This window comes from Bombina bombina, chromosome 6 (assembly GCF_027579735.1).
Source record: "Bombina bombina isolate aBomBom1 chromosome 6, aBomBom1.pri, whole genome shotgun sequence".
NCBI lineage: Eukaryota > Metazoa > Chordata > Amphibia > Anura > Bombinatoridae > Bombina > Bombina bombina.
In genome coordinates this window covers 1,035,906,261-1,035,933,548 of record NC_069504.1, presented here as the reverse complement: position 1 = coordinate 1,035,933,548, position 27,288 = coordinate 1,035,906,261, and the positions used below count along the sequence as shown (strand labels likewise).

At 42.2% G+C, this 27,288-nt stretch overlaps 1 protein-coding gene across 2 annotated transcripts in view; it reads right to left on the bottom strand.

Annotated features, from left to right (window-relative positions):
- RNF145 (ring finger protein 145) overlaps nucleotides 1–27,288 on the bottom strand; it is a 356,711-nt gene that overhangs the window by 177,660 nt on the left and 151,763 nt on the right. For both annotated transcript variants that reach the window (XM_053718778.1, XM_053718779.1), the window contains exons 5-6: nucleotides 23,692–23,927; nucleotides 7,954–8,129 (exon numbers count right to left, since the gene is read on the bottom strand). In XM_053718778.1, the coding sequence (XP_053574753.1) occupies nucleotides 7,954–8,129; nucleotides 23,692–23,927 (412 nt within the window). The remainder of the gene's footprint in view (nucleotides 1–7,953; nucleotides 8,130–23,691; nucleotides 23,928–27,288) is intronic.

Genomic DNA, 27,288 nt, shown 5'->3' with positions numbered 1-27,288 from the left:
AGACTGGCGTCGGTCGTGACAATGACCCACTCTGGTCTGCGGAAGCTCATTCCCTGGGACAGGTTGTCCAGGTTCAGCCACCAACGGAGTGAATCTCTGGTTCTTTGATCTACTTGGATCGTCGGAGACAAGTCTGTATAATCCCCATTCCACTGTCTGAGCATGCACAGTTGTAATGGTCTTAGATGAATTCGTGCAAAAGGAACTATGTCCATTGCCGCAACCATCAAACCTATTACTTCCATGCACTGCGCTATGGAAGGAAGAAGAACAGAATGAAGTACTTGACAAGAGCTTAGAAGTTTTGATTTTCTGGCCTCTGTCAGAAAAATCTTCATTTCTAAGGAGTCTATTATTGTTCCCAAGAAGGGAACTCTTGTTGACGGGGACAGAGAACTTTTTTCTATGTTCACTTTCCACCCGTGAGATCTGAGAAAGGCTAGGACAATGTCCGTATGAGCCTTTGCTTTTGACAGAGACGACGCTTGAATCAGTATGTCGTCCAAGTAAGGTACTACTGCAATGCCCCTTGGTCTTAGCACCGCTAGAAGGGACCCTAGTACCTTTGTGAAAATCCTTGGAGCAGTGGCTAATCCGAATGGAAGTGCCACAAACTGGTAATGCTTGTCCAGAAAGGCGAACCTTAGGAACCGATGATGTTCCTTGTGGATAGGAATATGTAGATACGCATCCTTTAAATCCACCGTGGTCATGAATTGACCTTCCTGGATGGTAGGAAGAATTGTTCGAATGGTTTCCATCTTGAACGATGGAACCCTGAGAAATTTGTTTAGAATCTTGAGATCTAAAATTGGTCTGAATGTTCCTTCTTTTTTGGGAACTATGAACAGATTGGAGTAAAACCCCATCCCTTGTTCTCCTAATGGAACAGGATGAATCACTCCCATTCTTAACAGGTCTTCTACACAATGTAAGAATGCCTGTCTTTTTATTTGGTTTGAAGACAATTGAGACCTGTGGAACCTCCCCCTTGGGGGTAGTTCCTTGAATTCCAGGAGATAACCTTGAGAAACTATTTCTAGCGCCCAAGGGTCCTGAACATCTCTTGCCCAAGCCTGAGCAAAGAGAGAGAGTCTGCCCCTCACCAGATCCGGTCCCGGATCGGGGGCCAACACTTCATGCTGTTTTAGTAGCAGTGGCAGGTTTCTTGGCCTGCTTACCCTTGTTCCAGCCTTGCATCGGTCTCCAGGCTGGTTTGGTTTGAGAACTATTACCCTCTTGCTTAGAGGGTGTAGAATTTGAGGCTGGTCCGTTTCTGCGAAAGGGACGAAAATTTGGTTTATTTTTAGCCTTAAAAGACCTATCCTGAGGAAGGGCGTGGCCCTTTCCCCCAGTGATGTCTGAAATAATCTCTTTCAAGTCAGGGCCAAACAGCGTTTTACCTTTGAAAGGGATGTTAAGCAATTTGTTCTTGGAGGACACATCCGCTATACAGTCCCTGGTATCTGCTTTGCTGAGACCCAACCAAGCCCAGAGGGGAATACGATACCAAATGACGCCTTCAATAAGCTTTTTCAGTGGTTCTTAGCTCCTCACGCATGCATCTGCATGCCTTGCTTTCCAAAAACAACTGCGCATTAGTGGCGCGAAAATGAGGCTCTGCCTATGACTAGAAAAGGCCCCCAGTGAAAAAGGTGTCCAATACAGTGCCTGCCGTTTTTTTAATACATCCCCAAGATTAAAAGAACTATTCATAGTTATAATCCACTAAATATACTTATAAAGTAATCGTTTTAGCCCAGAAAAATGTCTACCAGTCTTTAAAGCCCTTGTGAAGCCCTTTATTCTTATACTAAACTAAGAAAATGGCTTACCGGTTCCCATAGGGAAAATGACAGCTTCCAGCATTACCAAGTCTTGTTAGAAATGTGTCATACCTCAAGCAGCAAAAGTCTGCCCACTGTTTCCCCCAACTGAAGTTAATTCATCTCAACAGTCCTGTGTGGAAACAGCCATCGATTTTAGTAACGGTTGCTAAAATCATTTTCCTCTTACAAACAGAAATCTTCATCTCTTTTCTGTTTCAGAGTAAATAGTACATACCAGCACTATTTTAAAATAACAAACTCTTGATTGAAGAATAAAAACTACATTTAAACACCAAAAAACTCTTAGCCATCTCCGTGGAGATGTTGCCTGTGCAACGGCAAAGAGAATGACTGGGTAAGGCGGAGCCTAGGAGGGATCATGTGACCAGCTTTGCTGGGCTCTTTGCCATTTCCTGTTGGGGAAGAGAATATACCACAAGTAAGGATGACGCCATGGACCGGACACACCTATGTTGGAGAAATCAGACTGAAATAATGTGGAGACAAAAAGCGACGCCCATATTTTTTGGCGCCAAATAATACGCCCACATTGTTTGGCGCCTAAATGCTTTTTGGCGCAAAAAATGACGCCACATCCGGAACGCCGACATTTTTGGCGCAAAAGGACGTCAAAAAATGACGCAACTTCCGGCGACACGTATGACGCCGGAAACAGAAAAGATTTTTTGCGCCAAAAAAGTCTGCGCCAAGAATGACGCAATAAAATGAAGCATTTTCAGCCCCCGCGAGCCTAACAGCCCACAGGGAAAAAAAGTCAAATTTTTAAGGTAAGAAAAAATGATTGATTCAAACGCATTATCCCAAATATGAAACTGACTGTCTGAAAATAAGGAATGTTGAACATTCTGAGTCAAGGCAAATAAATGTTTGAATACATATATTTAGAACTTTATAAATAAAGTGCCCAACCATAGCTTAGAGTGTCACAGAAAATAAGATTTACTTACCCCAGGACACTCATCTACACGTTTGTAGAAAGCCAAACCAGTACTGAAACGAAAATCAGCAGAGGTAATGGTATATAAATAAGAGTATATCGTCGATCTGAAAAGGGAGGTAAGAGATGAATCTCTACGACCAATAACAGAGAACCTATGAAATAGACCCCGTAGAAGGAGATCACTGCATTCAAATAGGCAATACTCTCCTCACATCCCTCTGACATTCACTGCACGCTGAGAGGAAAACCGGGCTCCAACTTGCTGCGGAGCGCATATCAACGTAGAATCTAGCACAAACTTACTTCACCACCTCCATAGGAGGCAAAGTTTGTAAAACTGAATTGTGGGTGTGGTGAGGGGTGTATTTATAGGCATTTTGAGGTTTGGGAAACTTTGCCCCTCCTGGTAGGAATGTATATCCCATACGTCACTAGCTCATGGACTCTTGCTAATTACATGAAAGAAATAGGTATGCTAGACTGAAGGTCCAAGGCACCGCCAGAGCATCTATCTCCGCCTGGGGGTCCTTGGACCTCAACCCGTATTTTGGGAGCTTGGCATTCTGTCGAGATGCCATGAGATCTAATTCCGGCTGACTCCACTTGAGAATCAGGCTGGAGAACACTTCCGGATGGAATAACCACTCCCACGGATGAAAGGTCTGCCTGCTCAGGAAATCAGCCTCCCAGATGTCCACCCCTGGGATGTGGATCGCCGAAAGGCAGCAAGAATGGGCCATCCCCACTGAATTATTGTGGTTACCTCTGTCATCGCTAAGGAACTCCTCGTTCCTCCCCGATGATTGATGTAAGCAACTGACGTTATGTTGTCCAACTGGAACCTGATAAACTGGACCGAGGCTAACTGGGGCCAGGCCAGAAGAGCATTGTAGATCGCTCTCAGCTCCAGAATGTTTATGGGAAGAACAGACTGAGTCCAAACCCCCTGAGCCCTTAGGGAGCCCCAGACTGCTCCCCACCCTAGAAGGCTGGCGTCTGCTGTCACAATCACCCAAGATGGTCTGCAAAAGCAGTTCCTCTGGGAGAGATGATCCAGAGACAACCACCAATGAAGAGAACCCCTTGTCTCCCGCTCCAGTAGTATTTGAGGAGACAAATCCGTATAATCTATGTTCCATTGCCTGAGCATTCTTAACTGCAGAGGTCTGAGGTGGAACCGAGCAAACAGGATGATGTCCATTGCCAGCACCATCAGCCCGATTACCTCCATGCACTGAGCCACTGATGGCCGAGGAGTGGACTGAAGGACTAGACAAGTATCGATAATCTTTGATTTCCTGACTTCTGTCAGAACAATCTTCATTGATAGGGAATCTATTATGGTTCCCAAGAAACTTACCCTTCTATTTGGGACTAAGGAACTCTTTTCCAAATTTACCTTCCACCAGTGAGATCACAGGAAGGATAACACCATGTCCGTGTAGAATCTTGCTTACTGTAAGGATGGCGCCTGCACTAGGATGTCGTCCAGATAGGGTGCCACTGCAATGCCCCGTAACCGAAGCACTGCCAACAGCGATCCCAGAACCTTTGTGAAAATTCTGGGAGCTGTGGCAAGACCGAAAGGAAGAGCCACTAACAGGGAGTGTTTGTCCAGAAAGGCAAACCTTAGGAATTTGTAATGATTCTTATGAATGGGAACATGAAGGTACACGTCCTTTAAATCCACTGTTGTCATAAATTGACCCTCTTGGATCAAGGGAAGAATGGAACAAATAGTTTCCATCTTGAAGGACGGTACTCTGAGAAATTTGTTTAGACTCTTGAGATCTAAAATTGGCCTGAAGGTTCCCTCTATTTTGGGAACCACGAACAGATTGGAATAAAAACCCAGACCCTGTTCCTGTATTGGAACAGGAACAATCACTCCCAGGTCTGAGAGGTCTCCTATTCAGTGTAAGAACGCCTCTTTTTGTCTGGTCTGCAGATATTCTTGAAAGCAGAAACCTGCCTCTGGGAGGAAAACTTTTGAACTCTAATTTGTATCCCTGGGACACTATTTCTATTGCCCAGGGATCCTGAACATCTCAAACTTAAGCCTGAGTGAAGAAGGAAAGTCTGCCCCCTACAAGATCCGGTCCCGGATCGGGGGCATGCCCTTCATGCTGTCTTTGATTCAACAGCAGGCTTTTTGGATTGTTTTCCCTTATTCCAAGACTGATTGGGTCTCCATGTAGGTTTAGACTGTTCCTGTTTGGAGGATGTAGAGGAATAATTTCCCTTGAAATTTCAAAAGGAACGAAAATTACTCTGTCGTCCTTTTTGTTTGTTTCTCTTATCCTGAGGGAGAAGATAACCCTTACCTCCCGTGATGGAGATAATTTCCGTCAAGCCAGGTCCAAACAAGGTCTTCCCCTTGTAAGGAATTGCTTAAAGCTTAGACTTAGAGGACACATCCGCAGACCAAGGTTTTAACCATAAGGCTGGTGCAAGCTAGAATAGAGAAACCTGAAATCTTTGCTCCCAGTTTGATAACTTGAAGGGAAGCATCCGTAATAAAATAATTAGCTAATTTAAGAGCTTTTATCCTATCCTGGATTTCATTCCAGGGAAGTTTCTGTCCTCATAGCATCAGACAATGCATCAAACCAATATGCCGCCGCACTAGTGACGGTAGCAATGCACACAGCTGGCTGCCATTGTAAGCCCTGGTGTACATACATCTTCTTGAGTAAACCCTCCAATTTCTTGTCCATAGGATCTTTGAAGGCACAACAATCCTCTATGGGAATAGTAGTTCTCTTAGCTAAGGTGGAAACGGCTCCTTCCACCTTGGGAACTGTTTGCCAAGCCTCCTTAATAGAGTCGGCTTTGGGAAACATCTTTTTAAATATAGGAGATGGAGAAAAAGGCATACCCGGTCTCTCCCACTCCTTAGCAATGATCTCAGAAGCTTGGTCTGGGACTGGAAATACGTCTGTCGAGGAAGGAACCTCAAAATATTTGTTGAGCTTACTGGACTTCTTAGGAACAACAACTACCGTGGAGTCGCTGTCATCCAAAGTAGCCAAAACCTCCTTAAGTAACAGACGGAGGTGTTCTAGCTTAAATCTAAAAGACACAATCTCAGTATCAGCAAGAGGGATTACACTTTCCGAATCTGAAATTTCACCTTCAGATGCTACTACGGTAACCTCCTCTTCAGGGTTCTGGGAGGGTACCTCCAAAATCGCAACAACTGCGTCAGAAACCTCGCTTACTGAATGTCTGGTTTTCCTCTTACGCTTTCCCTGCAACATTGGAAAAGCAGACAACGCATCAGAAATTGTAGAAGACATGAAAGAAGCAATGTCCCTTAAAGTAACTCCAGCGGGAGTTAGCGAGGAAGCGCAGGGCACTGCTTGTGAGGGCGGTAAAATTTGAGACGCTTGAGGAGAAAGCTGCGGCATATATTGCACTTCGTCATTAGACTCCTGGACAACATCCGCTTTAGAAAAAATTGGCTCAGAATTTTTTTTTCCCCCTATAATTTAAAGTCCTCTCAACACATGGGGAACAGAAAGGAATTGGTGGTTCCACATTAACATCAAAACACAAGGAGCAAGTGACATCTTGCAAGGCCCCTTGGTCCATACTGTTTCACAGTGGTTTAACAAATTAAAAAAAAAAAAGAATTTAGAGAGAAAAATTTATCATGAAAAAAACGTTACTGTCTCTTTAAATTTTAAACATGTAACTTTTTTACCAAATGCTGACAATTAGGAAATACACTATTTAACAACAAAATAGACACCTCTACACCTCAGCAACTTTGCTGAGGTGCCTACTTGACTCGCTAGACCGGAGCTAAACTTCCCTTCTTATGACGCAGGAAACGATCCGGAACTCAGCTGATACGATACCGACATAGATTCATCAATTCTAGGAACGCCTGTTTATTTACCATGCGTTTCTAGTAAAGACCAGCCCTGTCTGCTTGAAAATGGGTCCCCGACTGAGGCGCAATGAAAGTGGCTCGCAATCTAAGTGAGTGCTAAAGAAATAATCTCCCGGTCGGCATTCTTTGTTAGCTAAACCGCCAGGAGATCTAATCACCAGAGCCATAAGAGGAGCGCTTCTCCTCCCAGCCCCAGTGCCTGCATAATAGAGCTGTCCAAAAGTCCTCTCCTGCTTAGGAGAGTTTACAGTGTCCCACTAACATAAAGTGCCTTTTCCTCTTACGTGCCCTTTATGTTGATTTTTTAAATGTGCTCACTCTCTCTGAGAATATCTTTCTTCTTCACCCCAGAATAAAAAAGCAGCACTTTCCTCATACATCTGCCTGACAGCAAGGCAGCTCACAGGCTTGAGAGGTCCTCTCCCTCACATCGACCTGTGGAGAAACAATAGACTGAGTGATGTCCCTCAGGCTTAAGGAGATAGGGCAGCATGAAACATGGGAGGCGCAGTGAGAATTATGTCCCACAAGTTCCCATTACTCTAAAGCCACCACTGCTCTACTGAAGAGACTGATATGGACTACGGCTACACCCTAGGACAAAGCAGTACAATCTTGCACCACTTTAAAATAATAAACTCTTGATTGAAGAATATTTTCTAACACCTAAACTTTACCACTTCCTAGCACTAACGTAGGCAAAGAGAATGACTTGGTTGGGAGGGAAGGGAGGTGATATTTAACAGCTTTGCTGTGGTGCTCTTTGCCACCTCCTGCTGACCAGGAGGTGAATATCCCATTAGTAATTAAGATAATCAGTGGACTCATCGTGTCATTAAAAAGAAATAGTTTCCAGCCAGGTGACGGAATAAAGTAGCCGGGTGAGGGCAGTGTAATTCTTTGCAATATTATTTATTTATAAATGTAATTTCAGCTATCGCCAATGCACAAATTGCATAATTAAACAGAAATTTATTCAATGATCATTTGAGCAAAAAATATTGAAAACATTTAATATTTACTAATATTACCTTAACATTGGCTTAAATTTTAGCTGGGTGGTCAGTAAAATCTGCCGGGTGGTGTACCCGCTAAAAAAGCCCTAGGGAGAACATCATATGCATTTTTTTTTAAATTAAAACATTAACATTGTACAATCCTTCTGAAATTTTAAAAACATAAAATGCATTCTTATAATATTAATTCTCGTTTGTCATGTTTCAGGAAAAAAAAAGTGCTGCTTAAAATAATCAATAATATAATACCTTGTAAGAAAAAGGAATAGAAGACGTTCACGGGAGGTTGGCTGATCACGTGTGCTGAAATATGTATAAATCTGAAGTGCAAACAGGACTAGCCAGAACACCATAAACAGGACCGGGACAACAAGTTGGTTCCAGAGAGACATTCCCAGTGCAAGAAGTCCATATACCTCCACTACCTGTATAATAGACACAAGCTGGTTAAGAACTCTGCTGGAAGTTTGAGTGTGCACAGAAATGTCTTTAACCCAGTAACTACTGAGCCATTTCCACCCCTTTGCAGAGCAGTTTGGGAGTTTCCAGATGCAGCACACATTTAAACCTTACTGTGGGCCATTTTCAGTGAGAAACCAACAGTCTTTTTCAGCAAATTCAAAATATACTTTTTTATCTTTCTATCTATATGACACAAGAACTGTACAAAATAAAAAGTGTAAATAAGTGCATATTTTTATTAAAGAACAGTGTGTATTTTTTTGTTTTGTTTTTTAAAGTATTAACAACAACAAAAAAAGATACTTTCCTGATAAATTATTTTCTTTTGGAATGACGTCCATAGGGCTCCATAACATGTGGGATATAATTAACGCCTTTAAGAGGAGGCCAAAAACCCACACAAGAGCTTAAAGTCCCTCCCACCTATATTCAGTTCAACATATAGTCGAGCAGAGAAATGGAAACATATAGGTAAGAAAGGCAAAACAGGGTCTAGAGAGGTGCCAATTAGAACTGTCACCAAAAAAAATTAAAACCGGGCAGGGACTATAGACTATCATCATTTCGAAAGAAAATAAATTAGGTAAGCATAAAATATGTTTACTTTTGTAAAATGATGATAGTCCATAGGGCTCCATAACGTGGGATTAATACCGAAGCAGATAGTCCATATTAAGGAATGGGTGGGACAATTTTCTGGCAGTTCCTATATGTCAGACACTGTGGCCTGAAGGACTTTAACCTTATGAAAAACTCTCCTAGCTGAGGAAATTGCTAGCAAGAAAGGTTCTTTCCAATACAAAAGTTGGACATCAATGGAATGGATCGGTTCAAATGGAAGACCTTGCAGAACAGAAAGAACTAGATTCAAATTCCAGGGCAGAGAAATAGGTCTCACAACTGACCTAATTCTTAATAGCGCCTGGAGAAAAGTCTGAACATCAGGAAGCTTAGCTAAATTTCTATGAGAGAAAAGAAAGATAAAACAGAAATTGGAACATTCAGGGAACTAGCAGACAAAACCATGTCAAGGCCATCTTGTAAAAACTGAAAAATTCTAGGAATCCCAAGAAAACCCCCTGGAAGAGTACCATTTAAAATATGCCCTCCAAACTTTGATTCAAGACAGAACACCTGTTACACAAAAGAATGCCAATGACAATCACAGAAACCTATTAGTTTTAAAACTAGGCGTTCAAATTCCACACAGTTAAACTTAGAGATCCTGATGGAAAAGAGGACATTGAAAAAACATATCTTCTCTTAGTGTAAAAAACCATGGTGGAGAAGAGGACATTAGCACTAGATCCGCATACCATGTTCTGTGGAGCCAGGCTGGAGCAATCAAGATTACCGAAGCTGACTCCTGTTCGACACATGCAATTACTCACTAGATGGACACACCAAGACATCTATCATTTTAGCCTTTGGATCTTTTGATCTTGCACAATAGATTGGAACTTTGTGATTTAAATGAGAGGCCATCAGATCTATGTCCGGAAGACCCAATTTCATCACTAATTGACCGAAGATATCCTGGTGGACAGATTGACGGCTGAGTTTTTCCGCTTCCCAGTTTAGACCAGGTGTGTAAATTGCTGGCCAGGACAGAATCTGAGACACTTCCTGCACAGCCAGTGAAGAGCAGGTACCCCCTTGATTTATGTAGGCCACTGGCATGATGTTGCTTGACTGGAAATAAATGCCCCTTTCCTCTTGAGGGGACAGGAATGAAGAGCCCCCCAAAAAAAAAAATGTTCAGAGTTTCAGAATATTGATGGTAACTTTGCTCCCAGTGGGGATTAAACTCCTTGCGCTCTTCAAGAATTCCAGACCGCGCCCAAGCCTTAAAAAGACTGGCATCTGTCGTCACAATCTCTCATGATGGGCAAAAGAAAAATGCTCCAAGAAGGACCTTGTATCCACCAAAAGAGATATTGTTTGACGAAAAAATACAGAACAATATGCTGTTCCAATTATAGATAATCCTTTGACCACTGATTAAGCATAGATAGTTGTAGGGTTGGCAAGTGGAGGCGGGCAAAAGCAACCGCGTTCAAAGCCACAACCATAAGACCTAATACTTCCATGCACTGAACTACTGATGTAAATGCAGAGACAGACTTGCCTTCTGAAGTTTGATTCTGTGTGATTCCGTCAGTAATTGACACATCAGGACTGAAACTATGACTCCTCCTAGAAAGGACTCCCTTGTAGCAGGATTTAAAGAACTCTCTGGAACATTGATTCTCCAACCGTGGTTTTGGAGAAAAGATACTAGCCTTTGAGAATGGGGAAAAAGCTTGAGGCTGGGAAGGGGCCTGTACTAGGATATCCAGATAAGGGGCAATTAAGATCCCCCAAACTCTGATCACCACCAACAATGCTCCTAGCACCTTTGTGAAGATGTGAGGAACTGTAGCCAAGTCAAAGGGAAGGGCACCAAATTGTTAGTGTTTGTCTAGGAATTGATGTGCATGTATGCATCCTTTAGGTCTATGGTAGACATGAATTGACCCTGTTGGATTAAGGGTGAAATTGTGCAAATTATTCTATATCTATATATTATAATATATAAAAGAAAATACATAAACTATCCTCCGGTGGATTTAAAAAAAAAATAGAAAAAATGTACAATAATAAAAATAATAAAAACTAGCTTATAAGAACATAGTCCTAACTGTGTAAGTTGAGCAGTGTCCCATATATTCTTTCCTCAATATTGTAGTATGTGGTATAAATAAATCATGGGTTAAAATTAATATCCTCCATATATAAAGCAGCTCTGCTAGTATTATTGTATCATAGCAGTACCTTCCGTGGGGAAACGTCTACTGTTCCAGCCTCCTGGCTACTGCTAGCTCCGACTTCTATAAGAGCAGTTTTTACTGCGGCCACAAAGGTGATAGATACTGCTGGTTTAAGCAGGAGACCTGTCTGAGGAAGAGCTTTCTCAGGAAAGACTCCATTTTGTGGTCCATTGGATCCCTGAAAGAGGTGCTATCCTCCATGAGGTTGGTAATGCAATAGGCAAGAGTGGAAATAGCTCCATCCATCTTGGGTTTGTTTTCCATATTTCCACGTTCTGCTCTGGAACAGAGTACATTTTCTAGAACCTGGAAGGAGGAGCAAAAGAAATACCAGTTTGTTTCATTCTTTGGCAATAGTCAGAAACCAAATATGGAACTTGAAACACTGCTGGGTGTTTCTGAGGAAAAACCTGCTGAAAACAGGTCTGTAAATCAGTTAAAACAAAATTTATGCTTACTTGATAAATTTCTTTCTTTCTTGACACAATGAGTCCATGGCTCATCTAATTACTAATGGGATAAATCACTCCTGCCCAGCAGGAGGCGGCAAAGAGCACCACAGCAAAGCTGTTAAATATCACCTCCCTTCCCTCCCACCCCAGTCATTCGACCAAAGTAAAGGAGAGAAAGGAAGTAACAAGGTGCAGAGGTGTCTGAAGTTTATAACATACTGTCTAAAAAATAACAACCTGTCTAAAAAAACAGGGCAGGCCTTGGACTTATCGTGTCAAGAAATAAATACATTTATCAGGTAAGCATAAATTTTGTTTTCTTTCTACTGAAACGATGAGTCCACAGATCATCTATTTATTAATGGGATTCAATACCCAAGCTAGAGTACACAGATAAGGGAGGGACAAGACAGGGAACCTAAACGGAAGGCACCACTGCCTGAAGAACCTTTCTCCCAAAAGCGGCCTCAGCAGAGGCAAAAGTATCAAATTTATAGAATTTTGTGAAGAGAGGACCAAGTTGCAGCCTTGCAAATCTGTCCTACTGAAGCTTCATTTTTGAATGCCCATGAGGAAGAAACAGCCCTCGTGGAATGAGCCGTAACCCTCTCTGGAGGTTGCTGTCCAGCAGTTTCATAGGCAAAATTGTAAGATACTCTTCAGCCACAAAGAGACGTAGCCATAGCTTTCTGTCCCTTACATTTTCCACAGAAAACAACAAATAAGGCAGAAGACTGACGAAAATCCTTAGTCGCCTGTAAATAGAATTTTAGAGCACGTACCACGTCCAAATTGTGCAGAAGCCGTTCCTTCTGAGAAGAAGGATTAGGACACAAGGAAGGAACAACAACCTCCTGATTAATGTTCCGGTCAGAAACTACTTTAGGGAGAAACCCTAACTTTGTACGTAAAACTACCTTATCCGAATGAAAAATAAGGTAAGGAGGCTCATACTGTAATGCTGAGAGCATATGAAATACGAGCAGATGAAATAGCAACATGAAACAAAACTTTCCAAGATAACAACTTAATATCTAAGGAATGCATAGGTTCAAACGGAGCCTCTTGAAGAACCTTAAGAACTAAATTAAGACTCCAGGGAGGAGTAACTGGTTTGAACACAGGCCTGACAAAACAATTGCACGTCTGGTACGTCCGCCAGACGTTTATGTAACAAAATAAACAAGGCAGATATTTGACCCTTTAGGGAACTTGCCGATAATCCCTTCTCCAAACCATCTTGGAGAAAGGACAGAATTCTAGGAATCCTAACTCTACTCCAAGAGTAGCCCTTGGATTCACACCAATATAGATAGATATTTACGTCATATCTTGTGGTAAATCTTTCTAGTCACAGGTTTACGAGCCTGAATCATGGTCTCTATGACTGATTCTGAAAATCCCGCTTGGATAAAAATGGAAATTTATGCTTACCTGATAAATTTGTTTCTTTTACGATACGATGAGTCCACGGATTTCATCCTTATTTGTGTGATATTGCCTCCTGGTTAGCAGGAGGAGGCAAAGAGCTCCACAGCAGATCTGCATAAATAGCTCCTCCCTTCCCTCCCAACCCAGTCATTCGACCGAAGTTAGGAAGAGAAAGGAAAAGCCAAGGAGCAGAGGTGACTGAAGTTTAGCAAAAATAAAAAACCTGTCTTATAAAAAACAGGGGTGGGCCGTGGACTCATCATATCGTAAAAGAAACACATTTATCAGGTAAGCATAAATTTCAATTTTCTTTTACAAGATACGATGAGTCCATGGATTTCATCCTTACTTGTGGGATACAATACCAAAGCTATAGTACACGGATGAAACGAGAGGGACAAGACAGGGCACCTAAAGGGAAGGCACCACTGCTTGAAGAACCTTTCTCCCAAAAGCAGCCTCAGCCGAGGCAAAAGTATAAAATTTGGAAAAGGTGTGAAGAGACGACCAAGTCTCAGCTTTGCAAATCTGTTCCACAGAAGCATCATGTTTAAATGCCCATGAGGAAGCCACAGCCCTAGTGGAATGAGCCGTAATTCGTTCAGGAGGCTGCTGTCCAGCAGTCTCATATGCAAAATGAATGATGCTCTTCAGCCAAAAAGAAAGAAAGGTAGCTGTAGCTTTCTGACCCCTGCGCTTCCCAGAAGAAACAACAAGCAGGGAAGAAGATTGACGAAACTCCTTAGTTGCCTGTAAGTAAAACTTCAAGGCATGGACCACGTCCAAATTATGTAATAGTCTCTCCTTCTTAGAAGAAGGGTTAGGACACAAGGAAGGAACAACAATTTCCTGATTAATATTTTTATTTGAAACCACCTTAGGAAGAAAACCAGGTTTGGTACGCAACACTACCTTATCTGCATGGAAAATAAGATAAGGAGAATCACATTGTAATGCCGAAAGCTCAGAAACTCTGCAAGCAGAAGAAATAGCAACCAAAAATAAAACTTTCCAAGATAATAACTTAATATCTATGGAATGCATAGGTTCAAACGGAACCCCTTGAAGAACATTAAGAACTAAGTTCAAACTCCAAGGAGGAGCAATTGGTCTAAACACAGGCCTGATTCTAGTCAGAGCCTTACAAAAAGACGCTTGTGTAGCAAAATAGACAAAGCAGAAATCTGTCCCTTTAAGGAACTTGCTGACAACCCTTTCTCCAATCCTTCTTGGAGAAAAGATAAAATCCTGGGAATCCTAGCCCTACTCCATAAGTAGCCCTTGGATTCACACCAATAATATCTTATGGTAAATTTTTCTAGTAACAGGTTTACGTGCCTGAATCAAAGTATCAATGGCCAAATCAGAGAACCCTCGCTTAAATAAAATCAAGCGTTCAATCTCCAAGCAGTCAGCTGCAGAGAAATTAGATTCCGATGATGGAAGGGTCCCTCAATGGAAGCTTCCACGGTGGCAGAGATAACATGTCCACCAGATCCGCATACCAAGTCCTGCAAGGCCACGCAGGAGCGATGAGGATCACCGAAGCCCTCTCCTGTTTGACCCGGGGCGAGAGAGCAAAAAGGAGGAAACACATAAGCTAGGTTGAACGCCCAAGGCACTGTCAAGGCATCTACCAGTTTGGCCTGAGGATCCCTGGACCTGGATCCGTATCTCAGGAGCTTGGCATTCTGACGAGACGCCATAAGATCCAGCTCCGGCCTGCCCCATCTGAGAATCAGGCTGGCAAATACCTCCGGATAGAGTTCCCATTCCCCCGGATGAAACGTCTGTCTGCTCAAAAAATCCGTCTCCCAATTGTCCACTCCTGGGATATGGATTGCTGACAGATAACAAGAGTGAGACTCCTCCCACTGAATTATCCTGGCTACTTCTGTCATCGCTAAGGAACTCCTGGTTCCTCCCTGATGATTGATGTAAGCTACAGTCGTGATGTTGTCCGACTGGAATCTGATGAATTTGGTCAAAGCCAACTGAGGCCAAGCCTGAAGCGCATTGAATATTGCTCTCAACTCTAGAATGTTGATGGGAAGTAGAGACTCCGATCGAGTCCATACACCTTGAGCCTTTAAGGAATTCCAGACTGCTCCTCATCCTATCAGGCTGGCATCCGTTATCACTATCTCCCATGAGGGTCTGCGGAAGCATGTCCCCTGGGACAGGTGATCCAGCGATAACCACCACAGAAGAGAGTTCCTTGTCTCCACATCTAGATCTATTTGAGGAGACAAATTTGCATAATCTCCATTCCACTGTCTGAGCATGCTCAGTTGTAGAGGTCTGAGATGAAAACGAGCAAACGGAATGATGTCCATTGCTTCCACCATCAATCCGATTGCCTCCATACACTGAGCCACTGACGGTCGAGGAGTGGATTGAAGAGATCGGCATGTATTCAGAATCTTTAACTTTCTGACTTCCGTCAAAAAAATCTTCATGGATAGAGAGTCGATTAGAGTTCCCAGGAAAGGAACCCTTGTCTGTGGAAGAAGTGAGCTCTTTTCCAGATTCACCTTCCATCCGTGAGTCCTTAGAAAAGACAGAACAATGTCGGTATGGGATTTTGCTAACTGATAAGACGACGCCCTGATCAGAATGTCGTCCAGATAAGGCGCCACTGCAATGCCTCGCGGCCTGAGAACCGCCAGAAGAGACCCCAGTACCTTGGTGAAAATTCTGGGTGCTGTGCACGAATTGAAAATGCTTGTCCAGAAAGGCAAACCTTAGGAATTTGTGATGATCTTTGTGGAAAGGAACATGAAGATATGCATCCTTTAGATCCACGGTAGTCATATATTGACCCTCCTGTATCAATGAAAGAATGGTCCGAATAGTTTCCATCTTGATGGATGGAACTCTGAGAAACTTGTTTAGACTTTTGAGATCTAAAAAGGGTCGGAACGTTCCCTCTTTTTTGGGAACTACAAAGAGATTTGAGTAAAACCACTGTCCCTGTTCTGGAACGGGACATATTACTCCCATGGAGGAGAGATCTCTTACACATCGTAAGAACGCCTCTCTGGTCGACAGATAATCGTGAAAGAAGAAACCTTCCTCTGGGGAAGGAATTTTTGAACTCCAACTGATACCCTTGAGACACTATGTCTAGTGTCCAGGGATCCTGAACATCTCTTATCCAAGCCTGGACAAAGAGAGAAAGTCTGCCCCCTACTAGATCCGATCCCGGATCGGGGGCCATCCCTTCAAGCTGTTTTGGTAGCAGCAGAGGGTTTCTTGGGTTGTTTACCCTTGTTCCAAGCCTGGTTAGGTCTCCAGGTGGACTTGGCTTGCGCATAATTCCCTTCCTGTTTAGTGGAGGAGGAAGGAGGTACTCCCTTGAAATTTCAAAAGGAACGAAAATTCGAAAATTACTCTGACGTCTCTGCTTAGACATTTTATCTTGAGGGAGATGACCCTTACCTCCCGTAATGTCAGAAATGATCTCCTTCAAGTCAGGCCCGAACAGGGTCTTTCCTTTGAAAGGAATAGCCAAGAGCTTGGATTTGGAGGACACATCCGCAGACCAAGATTTTAACCATAAGGCTCTTCGCGCTAAGATGGAAAATCCTGAATTCTTAGCCGCCAATTTAGTAATCGGCAAGGCGGCATCAGTAATAAAAGAATTAGCCACTTTCAGGGCCTTAATTCTATCTTGTATTTCTTCCAAAGAAGTCTCAGACCTAAGAGTCTCCTCTAGGGCGTCAAACCAAAAAACAGCCGCAGTTGTGACCGTTACAATGCAGGCAGTCGGTTGCAATAGAAACCCTTGATGAATATATAGCTTTTTGAGAAGACCCTCCAACTTCTTATCCATGTGGTCTTTGAAAGCACAACTATCCTCGATAGGGATAGTCTTATGCTTAGCCAGGGTCGAGATAGCTCCCTCCACCTTAGGGACCGTTTTCCAAAAATCCCGAACGGTGTCAGCAATAGGGTACATTTTTTTAAAAATAGGAGAAGGGGAGAACGGGATACCCAGTCTTTCCCATTCCCTAGCAATAATTTCCGAAATTCTCTTAGGAACCGGAAAAACGTCCGAATAAGAAGGAACCTCCAAATATCTGTCCATCTTACTCAATTTTTCTGGAGGAACCACAATAGAGTCACAGTCGTCCAGAGTCACCAAAACCTCTCGTAGTAACAGGCGAAGGCGTTCAAGCTTAAACCTGAAGGACATCAAGTCTGAATCTGTCTGGGGTAAAGCACTTCCTGAAACAGACAACTCCCCCTCAGACAAAGCCTCCATACCCCCCAAAATTCAGAGCCCTGGGAGGGTACATCGGAGATCACCATCAAAGCATCAGAAGTCGTAGGGACCACATGGGCTTCTTTCCTACTGCGTTTGCCTTGTAGCACAGGCAACTTAGCTAAAACTTCTGAAAGAGTGGATGACATAACTGCAGCCATATCCTGCAAAGTGAATGAAGCAGACGCAGTTGAAGAACCCGGCATTGCCTGAGCGGGCATTAAAGGCTGTTACGCTTGGGGAGAAAGTTGCGGCATACCCTGAATCTCATCAGTCTGAGAACATTCCTTAGATATAACTTTATTTAAAAAAAATCTGCTCTTTAAACTGTAAGGCTCTCTCAATACATGAGGGACAAAGTGTAACAGGGGGTTCCACAATGGCATCTAAACACATGAGACATGTACTTTGTTCAATGTCATCCACGATAACAGGAAAACAAAAGCAAGCTTGGTCGAGTCACAGAAAATGTATTACTAATAAAAAATATAGTACTGTGTCTTTAACAACAACCCTCTGTGCTAACACTGATAGACAAATGGACAGAGAGAAGCTTCCTTGATAAATATATCTACACTCCCTGTGTCGTTAGACTTTATAAATAACACACTCGCCAGAAAAAAGAACAGTCACCTCGCCGCAGCTCCGCTGCGGCTCCTACCTACCTCCACGTGCTCGACACCTAAGATCGCTTGCAAGAAATCACAACAAGCGAACTTAGGGGCCGTGAGGAAACGCTGTCAGCCGGAACCCAATAGAGAAGTTACTGTGCAGAAAGCACACGAATATTAAGCCCCGCCCATCGTGGGCGTAAACATAACATCCGTAAAAAACAAACAAAGTACCGCCATTTACCGGAGTCTAGCAAAAAAACTTTTCCAAACTCCGGCACTATCCCCAGCGTCAGCCATCTCTATGAGTTGCAATAACATTAAACAGAGAGTTGCCCAATATATTAAATATACACTGTATACCACCATAAATACCCCAGCGCTTCTAGTCTAAGTGCAGAAAGCAAGAATGTCTGGAGTAAATAAACAATATGTCGGGTCTTATTCTTTTGTACATTAATGAGAATCTGCATACTGACAAGGGAAGCCCTTTAAGCACATAGCCCCTGATAGAAAAAGGCAGAGTACAGTCAGATCTGAGATAAGCTGCAGAGCCCCAGAAATAAAAAGACTGTACTTACCTCCATGCTGAGGAACAGCATGAGAACTCAGTGTCAAGAGGTCCACTCTTCCTCCTGAGGTCCTGTGAAGACAGAAGGGTCTTAGTTAAATTTCTCTAAGACCATCACATCAGAGCAGCACAATAATGGGAGGCGCAGCAAGGCTAAAACCCCACCAGTTCCCATAGCCAGAGGGCTCTAACTTCAGAGACTGCTCTATAGTAAAATAGTACACTTTGGCACCATTTAAAAATAAACTCTTGATTGAAGAATCTAAACTAACACCTCACTTTACCTCTTCCTATCACTAACACAGGCAAAGAGAATGACTGGGTTGGGAGGGAAGGGAGGAGCTATTGATGCAGCTCTGCTGTGGAACTCTTTGCCTCCTCCTGCTGACCAGAAGGTGATATCCCACAAGTAAGGATGAATTCCGTGGACTCATCGTATCTTGTAAAAGAAATTGAAGAAAGCGTTCAATCTACAAGCAGTCAGCGTCAGAGAAACTAGATTTGGATGAAGGAAGGGCCCTTGAAGTAGAAGGTCCTTCCTCAACGGAAGTCTCCAAGGTGGAAGAGATGACATGTCCACAAGGTCTGCATACCAAATCCTGTGTGCAATGAGAATCCCAAGACTGAAGGTCTAAGGTACCGCCAGGGCGTCTATCAGTAGAGCCTGAGGGTCCCTTGACCAATACCTCAGAAGCTTGGCATTCTGCCGAGATGCCATGAGATCCAATTCCGGCTGACCCCATTTGAGAATCAGGCTGGAAAACACTTCCAGATGGAGTTCCCACTCCCCCGGGTGAAAGGTCTGCCTGCTCAGGAAGTCCGCCACCTAGTTGTCCACTCCTGGGATGTGGATCGCCGATAGACAGCAATTGTGGGTCTCTGCCCACCTAATTATCTTGGCTACCTCTGTCATGGCTAAGGAACTCCGTGTTCCACCCGGATGGTTGATGTTGATGTAAGCCACTGAAGTTATGTTGTTGAACCTGATGAACCGGGAAAGGCCAGAAGAGCATTGAGGATTGCTCTCAGCGCCAGAATGTTTATGGGTAGAACAAACTCCGACCGAGTCCAAGTTCTCTGAGCCTTTAGAGAGCCCCAGACTGCTCCCCATCCCAGAAGGCTGGCGTCTGTTGTCACAATCACCCAAGAGGGTCTGCGAAAGCAGGTTCCCTGGGAGAGATGATCCTGAGACAACCACCAAAGAAGAGAATCCCTTGTCTCCTGCTCCAGCTGTATTTGCGGAGAAAGGTCCGCATAATCTCCGTTCCACTGACTGAGCCTGTTTAACTGCAGAGGTCTGAGATGGAACCGGGCGAACAGTATGATGTCCATAGCTGCTACCATCAGACAGATTACCTCCATGCACTGAGCCACAGATCGCCGCAGGAGGAATTACACTGTCAGAATTTGAGATTTCACCCTCAGATGCTACCGAAGTATCCTCCTCCGGCTTCTGGGAGGGGGCATCAAAATAGCAACAACTGCGTCAGTAACCTCGCTTACTGAATGTTTACTTTTCCTCTTGAGCTTTCCCTGTAACATGGGAAAAGCAGACAACGCATCAGAAACCGCAGAGGACATGAGAGAAGCAATGTCTTGCAATGTAACTCCAGGAGGAGTTAGAGAGGAAGCGCAGGGCACTGCATGTGTGGGTGATACAAGTTGGGACGCTTGAGGAGAAAGCTGCGGCATATATTGAACATTGTCATTAGACTCCTGAACAGCATCCGCCTTAGAAAATATTGGCTCAGAAAAAAAGTCTATCCCGATAATTTAAAGTTCTCTCAATACATGAGGAACAGAAAGGGATTGGTGGTTCCACATTGGCATCAAAACACAAACAACAAGTGACATTTTGCAAAGCCTCTTGGTCCATTCTGACTCACAATGGATCAAATAATCAAATAAACACCTTAATTTTTTACTAAAAAAGTAAAACCGAAAAAAAAATGTTACTGTCCCTTTAAATTTTAAATCTTTTTTTTTTTTTTTTACTTATGTCTGCAGAATGAGCAAATTTGCTAAATAACTATAACAGAACACCTCTACACCTCAGCCTCTTTGCTGAGGTACCTACCTGCCCTGCTGCACCGGAACTTTGTCAATCCGACTAGGCAAACTATCCGGAACTCAGTGTAAGATAAAGAGCCGTTCTCCGGTCCTAGAAATGCACGCTTTTAGATAATCATGCGTTTCTAGACAGACCCTGTAGTCTCTCTCCCTCCGGTACTCGGAAGTGAAGTAAAAGTGGCGAGCAACTCAGCTTGCCGCCTCCCTTAGCTCTGCCCATCGTTGGTGTCCCCAAAACAAGAATCTCCCGGTCTGCATTTTGTCTCTTAAAGTTTAACCGCCGGGAGAAGTGAAACTACCTGAGCCAAAGTTTCTGAGCCCCAGTGCCTGCATAAACGGCTGTCTCATAAGTCCTCTCCATGTATAAAAGAGTCAGTGTCCCTCTTTTATAAATAAAGTGCCCTCACTCTGAACCCTTTTATATATGTTACTTATGAAATAAAGTGCCCACTTTTTCTGAGTTTCTTTTCTTCCTTATCAATCCCAGAAATAATAAAGTCAGCACTTGCCTCACAAATCTGCCAGACTGCAAGGCAGCTCACCAGGTTTGAGAGGTCTTTTCCCTCACATAGACCTGTGGAAAGAAATAAAGACTGAGTAATTTTACTCAGGCTTTCAGAGTTAGGGCAGCATAAATTACATGGGAGGCACAGTGAGAATTATGTCCCACAAGTTCCCATTGCTCTAAAGTCACCACTGCCCTACTGAAGAGACTGATGTGGACTACGGCTACACTCTATAACAAAGCAGCACAATCTTGCACTACTTAAAAAATAATAAAATCTTGCTTAAAGAATCTTTTCTAAAACCTAACTTTACCACTTCCTTGCTCTAACATAGGCAAAGAGAATGACTGGGGTGGGAGGGAAGGGAGGTGATATTTAACATTTTTGCTGTGGTGCTCTTTGCCGCCTCCTGCTGGGCAGGAGTGATATATCCCATTAGTAATTAGATGATCCGTGGACTCATCGTGTCATTAGAAATAAATCTTGTTTTCAAACCACCTCCTTAGAGTTATCAGTACCTCATGAAGCAACAAGGTGTGAATGTTAATATGTTCCACCTTAAATCTGTAAGCACTGTCAAATTTAGGGTCAGGGTCCTGTTCACCAGAACACACTTCCCCTTCAGAACTCTTTTTTTAGTCCTCAGAGTCAGAGCCCTGAAGCAGGACAGGAATTTGAGGTTGAGGGGTGGAGTTTGCTTGTTGACATCGAGAGTGTGGTAAATCCCCAGATTTGCGTTTACGCTTACTTGACTTGGGGATAGCTGCTAAATATTCTGCAATGGCCCTGTGCAAGAGTAAAGTCAGTAGAGGCCCCATGCGTAATATCTACAGGACATAATTCCCTAGAGGAAGTAGAGGTATGCAGCCGATTTGAATGCAGAAATTAAAGGTACACAACTATTACAAAGTTGATTGACCTGTTACACTGGAAGAGAATTGCAAAACAGACATAAAAATCTACAGATTCACAGTTCAGCAGTGTATGAAATAGACATACAGTGAGAAAATTAAATGGTAAAAAGCCCTCTACACTAGCCAATCTAGCCCCCTGTAAAGAACTTCTAGGGTAAGGAAATACCTAAGTGACCCCCTGGCAGCTCCTGCAAATGCCCTCTCAAGTGATATAGGGCAGTTAAGACCCTGATCTGGGCAAAATAGTTTGTCGGTGGGAGGACAGGCTAAGTCTCCTGGCTATGCTGTACCTTATAATAATATCCTCTGGGCTGTGTATGTGTGCGCAATGCTAAATGACTTACCTGAAGTAGCACCCCCTCAACCGGCTTAACAGTTAGCAAACTGCAGTAGTATCCAGTAGAGAGCCAGTCCAGTGCTTATACAAGTACAGCAGAGACTATATGAGGAACTAGTCATCCCCCACAGGGGGAGGCTGAGGGACATGTCCCTGCAACACCTGAGGGTTGTTATGGCTGAAATCCCTAAGGAGAATACTACGCACATAACAGGGTATTCATATGTCCCTGTATCATTCAGCTTGCTGGAAATCTCTTCTATCTTCTTTGTGAATGATAGTCCCTGGGATAAAGGGTCTCACATTGGTCTGACCTCCCAAAAATCCATAAGTAGCTGGACACCTCTATTCTCAACCTTCTCCTTGGAGGTGGGAGGGAATTTAAGCTTGTGTGGGTTCTTGGCCTCCTCCTAGTGGCAGGAATTATATCCCACATGTTATGGAGACCTATGGACTATCAATTTACAAAAGAAAAAAAAAAAAGTGTTCAACATCTTCAAAATAAGAGACTTTGGGTATAATTATACAACTGATGCTCACTTAGAGGCACCCATGAGCCTCTTCTCAAATAAATGCACATTTATTTGTGCCAGGTGATTATTACAACAGTGATCATCTGGCTATTAAAACCTATATAGGGGCTTTATTTTAAAGAGGGGCTTTTGGTCTATAAAACAATGAGTCTATGTGGTCTCTAGGCATCTTTAAAAAAAAAATTGCCCCCGTAAGTGCTCCCCCATCCCGTACGACGACACATGGTTGTCATCTGCAGTTAAAGGGATAGTAAAGTCCAATTTAAACTTTTATGATTCACATAGGGCATGTCATTTTAAACAACTTTATAATTTACTTTCATCATCAAATGTTTAAAGCTAAAGTTTAAAGCTAAACCTAGGTAGGCTCATATGACAATTTCTAAGCCCTGGAAGGCCGACCTCTGCATTTGACAGTTTTTCACAGCAAGATGGCATTAGTTCATGTGTTTCATATAGATAACACTGTGCTTATGCCTGTGAAGTTATTTAAGAGTCGCACTATACACACACACGTGCATTTGATAATTAAGCTTTACATTTTAAAAAAATGTCCCCATTAACAGCAATTGCAGTAAATCTGATTCTGAATCTGCATTAAAAAGGCCATTATAGTGTTAAAATTACGTTCTAATCCATTAAAGCATGTAAATAACACTAGCAATACTAATGTATGTGTAAACCCCTGTAAAGGGGTTAAACGCATACTTACCAAGTCCTGCTCAGGACCCACAGAGCACTGCTGGTCCCAAGCAGAAGCTGCCACTGATTGGTTCAGCATCTCTTTTCGCTTGGGACCAGCAGTGCTGTGTTTAACACACATATTACATCTTCGCTAATGTTAAAATTACATGTTTTACATTACACATTTAAACACTTTAATGGTTTTTAAACTGACCAGGTAAAATGAGCTACACTGTTATTAACTATGAAATTCCAAGCAAATGGAAACTTTATGCAATATTTATTTTAAAACACTCCTTGATAATGGTAATGTTACATACACTTATGTTAAGAACATACCTGAACAAGCTCCCGGTACGCAGACTTGGCAAGATTAAAGGGCACAAAAAGGTTTGATGCCAAAAAGTACAGTACTTCAAGCCCAGTGAAAATCATAGCAAACTTGTTAATGACAACAATAGTTTCAATAGGAACAAGACAAAGACGAGCCAGCAGGGGGAGCATGTGAGCAGAGAAAAGCCAGATTTGCTTAGTCTTCATTACACAGGAGCACAGAGTACACACCACCAACTGACCTACAAAAGAAATAGGTAATGCTTGAAACTAAGCACAATTTATTTAAAGTGATGGTACATTTCAGACTTTAAGAATGTTGCAATTAAAAATATATTAGTTTAGAAAAGTAAAACCCACATAATTTTTTTTTAAAATGTATATATATATATATATATATATATATATATATATATATATATATATATATATATATATATATATATATATATATATATATATATATATATAATAATAAAAGATTTATAATCCTAATTGGTATTGTCTGTTCCTCTGCCCCTCTTTATTTCCTCTTTTGGCTGGGCTCTGATATATAGAGCAGTCACAGCCACTCTCTACATAGGCTTTCTTAAGGGCCGGACTTCAAGATTGTCATATGACACAAAAAAAAAAGGAATTGTGGGCCGGCATAACATTGCAAAAGAAGCATTACTATAATTGCTAATTTAACACTTATTTAACCCTTTCACACATTAATTAAAAACAAAAAAAGGTACACATATACTTTTTTAATGGCAAAGATTAAATATATAGCATTGAATTAGTTAAAGGGACATGAAACCCAAACATTTTTTCTCATGATTCAGATAGAGAATACAATTTTAAACAACTTTCCAATTCACTTCTATTATTTAATTTGCTTCATTCTCTTGGTATCCTTTGATGAAATGTTTATCTAGGCAACCTCAGGGCAGCAGAGAACCTAGGTTCTAGCAGTTGATTGGTGGCTGCATATATATTGATTGTGATTGGCTCACCCATGTGTTCAGTTAGAAACCATTACTGCTCCTTTAACAAATGATACCAAGAGAATGAAACAATTTAGATAATATAAGTAAATTAGAGAGTTGTTGATTCTTACCAGATAATTTAATTTCCTTCGGTATAAGGAGAGTCCACGGCTTCATTCCTTACTGTTGGGAAATACTGAACCTGGCCACCAGGAGGAGGCAAAGACACCCCAGCCAAAGGCTTAAATACCTCTCCTCCCACTTCCCCTATCCCCCAGTCATTCTGCTGAGGGAACAAAGAACAGTAGGAGAAATATCAGGGTATAAAAAATGCCAGAAGAAAAACATAGTTTAGGGGGCCGCCCATCGGAGAAACACAGATGGGAGCCGTAGACTCTCCTTATACAGGAAGAAATGAAATTATCTGGTAAGCATAATTTAGGATTTGAAAGTCAACGGCTTCATTCCTTACTGTTGGGAAACTTATACCCAAGCTCTAGAGGACACTGAATGAAACGGAAGGGTAAAAAGAGAGGCGGACCCTTTATTCTGAGGGCATAACAGCCTGCAAAACCTCTCTCACGAAGGCTGCTTCAGCTGAAGCAAAAACATCAAACTTGTAAAATTTAGAAAAAACATAATTTATGAAGAACTTACCTGATAAATTCATTTCTTTCATATTGGCAAGAGTCCATGAGCTAGTGACGTATGGGATATACAATCCTACCAGGAGGGGCAAAGTTTCCCAAACCTCAAAATGCCTATAAATACACCCCTCACCACACCCACAATTCAGTTTAACGAAAAGCCAAGTAGTGGGTGATAAAGAAAGGAGGAAAAAGCATCAACAAAGGAATTTGGAAATAATTGTGCTTTATACAAAAAAATCATAACCACCAAAAAAGGGTGGGCCTCATGGACTCTTGCCAATATGAAAGAAATTAATTTATCAGGTTAGTTCTTACATAAATTATGTTTTCTTTCATGCAATTGGCAAGAGTCCATGAGCTAGTGACGTATGGAATATCAAATACCCAAGATGTGGAACTCCACGCAAGAGTCACTAGAGAGGGAGGGATAAAAAATAAAATACAGCCATTTTCCGCTGAAAAAATAATCCACAACCCAAAGTATAAGTTTATTCTTTAGTGATAAGAAAAACTTAAAACAACAGCAGAAGAATCAAACAAACAGCTGCCTTAAGAACTTTTCTACCAAAAACTGCTTCTGAAGAAGCAAATACATCAAAACAGTAGAATTTAGTAAATGTATGGAAAGAAGACCAAGTTGCTGCTTTGCAAATCTGATCAACAGAAGCTTCATTCTTAAGAGCCCAAGAAGTGGAGACTGACCTAGTAGAATGAGCTGTAATTCTTTGAGGCGGGGTCTTAACCAACTCCAAATAAGCTTGACGAATCAAAAGCTTTAACCAAGAAGCCAAGGAAATAGCAGAAGCTTTCTGACCTAGGACCAGAAAATAAAACGAATAGACTAGAAGTCTTTCTAAAATCTTTAGTAGCTTCAACATAATATTTCAAAGCTCTTACCACATCCAAAGAATGTAAGGATCTTTCCAAAGAATTCTTTGGATTAGGACACAAGGAAGGGACAACAATTTCTCTACTAATGTTGTTAGAATTCACAACCTTAGGTAAAAATTGAAAAGAAGTCAGAAGAGATAGCCAAAAGGAACAACACTTTCCAAGAAAGTAGTTTAATGTCCAAAGAATGTATAGGCTTAAATGGAGGAGCCTGTAATGCCTTCAAAACCAAATTGAGACTCCAAGGAGGAGAAATTGATTTAATGACAGGCTTAATTCGAACTAAAGCCTGCACAAAACAGTGAATATCAGGAAGTTTAGCAATCTTTCTGTGAAATAAAACTGAAAAAGCAGAGATTTGTCCCTTCAAGGAACTTGCAGACAAACCTTTATCCAAACCATCCTGAAGAAACTGTAAAATTCTAGGAATTCTAAAAGAATGCCAAGAAAATTTATGAGAAGAACACCATGAAATGTAAGTCTTCCAAACTCGATAGTAAATCTTCCTGGAAACAGATTTACAAGCTTGTAACATAGTATTAATCACTGAGTCAGAGAAACCTCTATGACTTAGTACTAAGCGTTCAATTTCCATACCTTCAAATTTAATGATTTGAGATCTTGATGGAAAAATGGACCTTGAGACAGTAGGTCTGGCCTTAACGGAAGTTATCAAGGTTGGCAACTGGACATCCGAACAAGATCCACATCATCAAAACCTGTGTGGCAATGCTGAAGCCACCAGCAACACAAACGATTGTTCCATGATGATTTTGGAAATCACTCTTGGAAGAAGAACTAGAGGCGGGAAGATATGAGCAGGATGATAATTCCATGGAATGGTTAGCGCATCCACTGCTTCCGCCTGAACATCCCTGGACAGGTATCTGGGAAGTTTCTTGTTTAGGTGAGAGGCCATCAGATCTATCTCTGGAAGACCCCACATCTGAACAATCTGAGAAAACACCTCTGGATGGAGAGACCACTCTCCCGGATGTAAAGTCTGACGATTGAGATAATCCGCTTCCCAATTTTCTACACCTGGGATATGCAGCGCAGAGATTAGACAGGAGCTGGATTCTGCCCAAGCA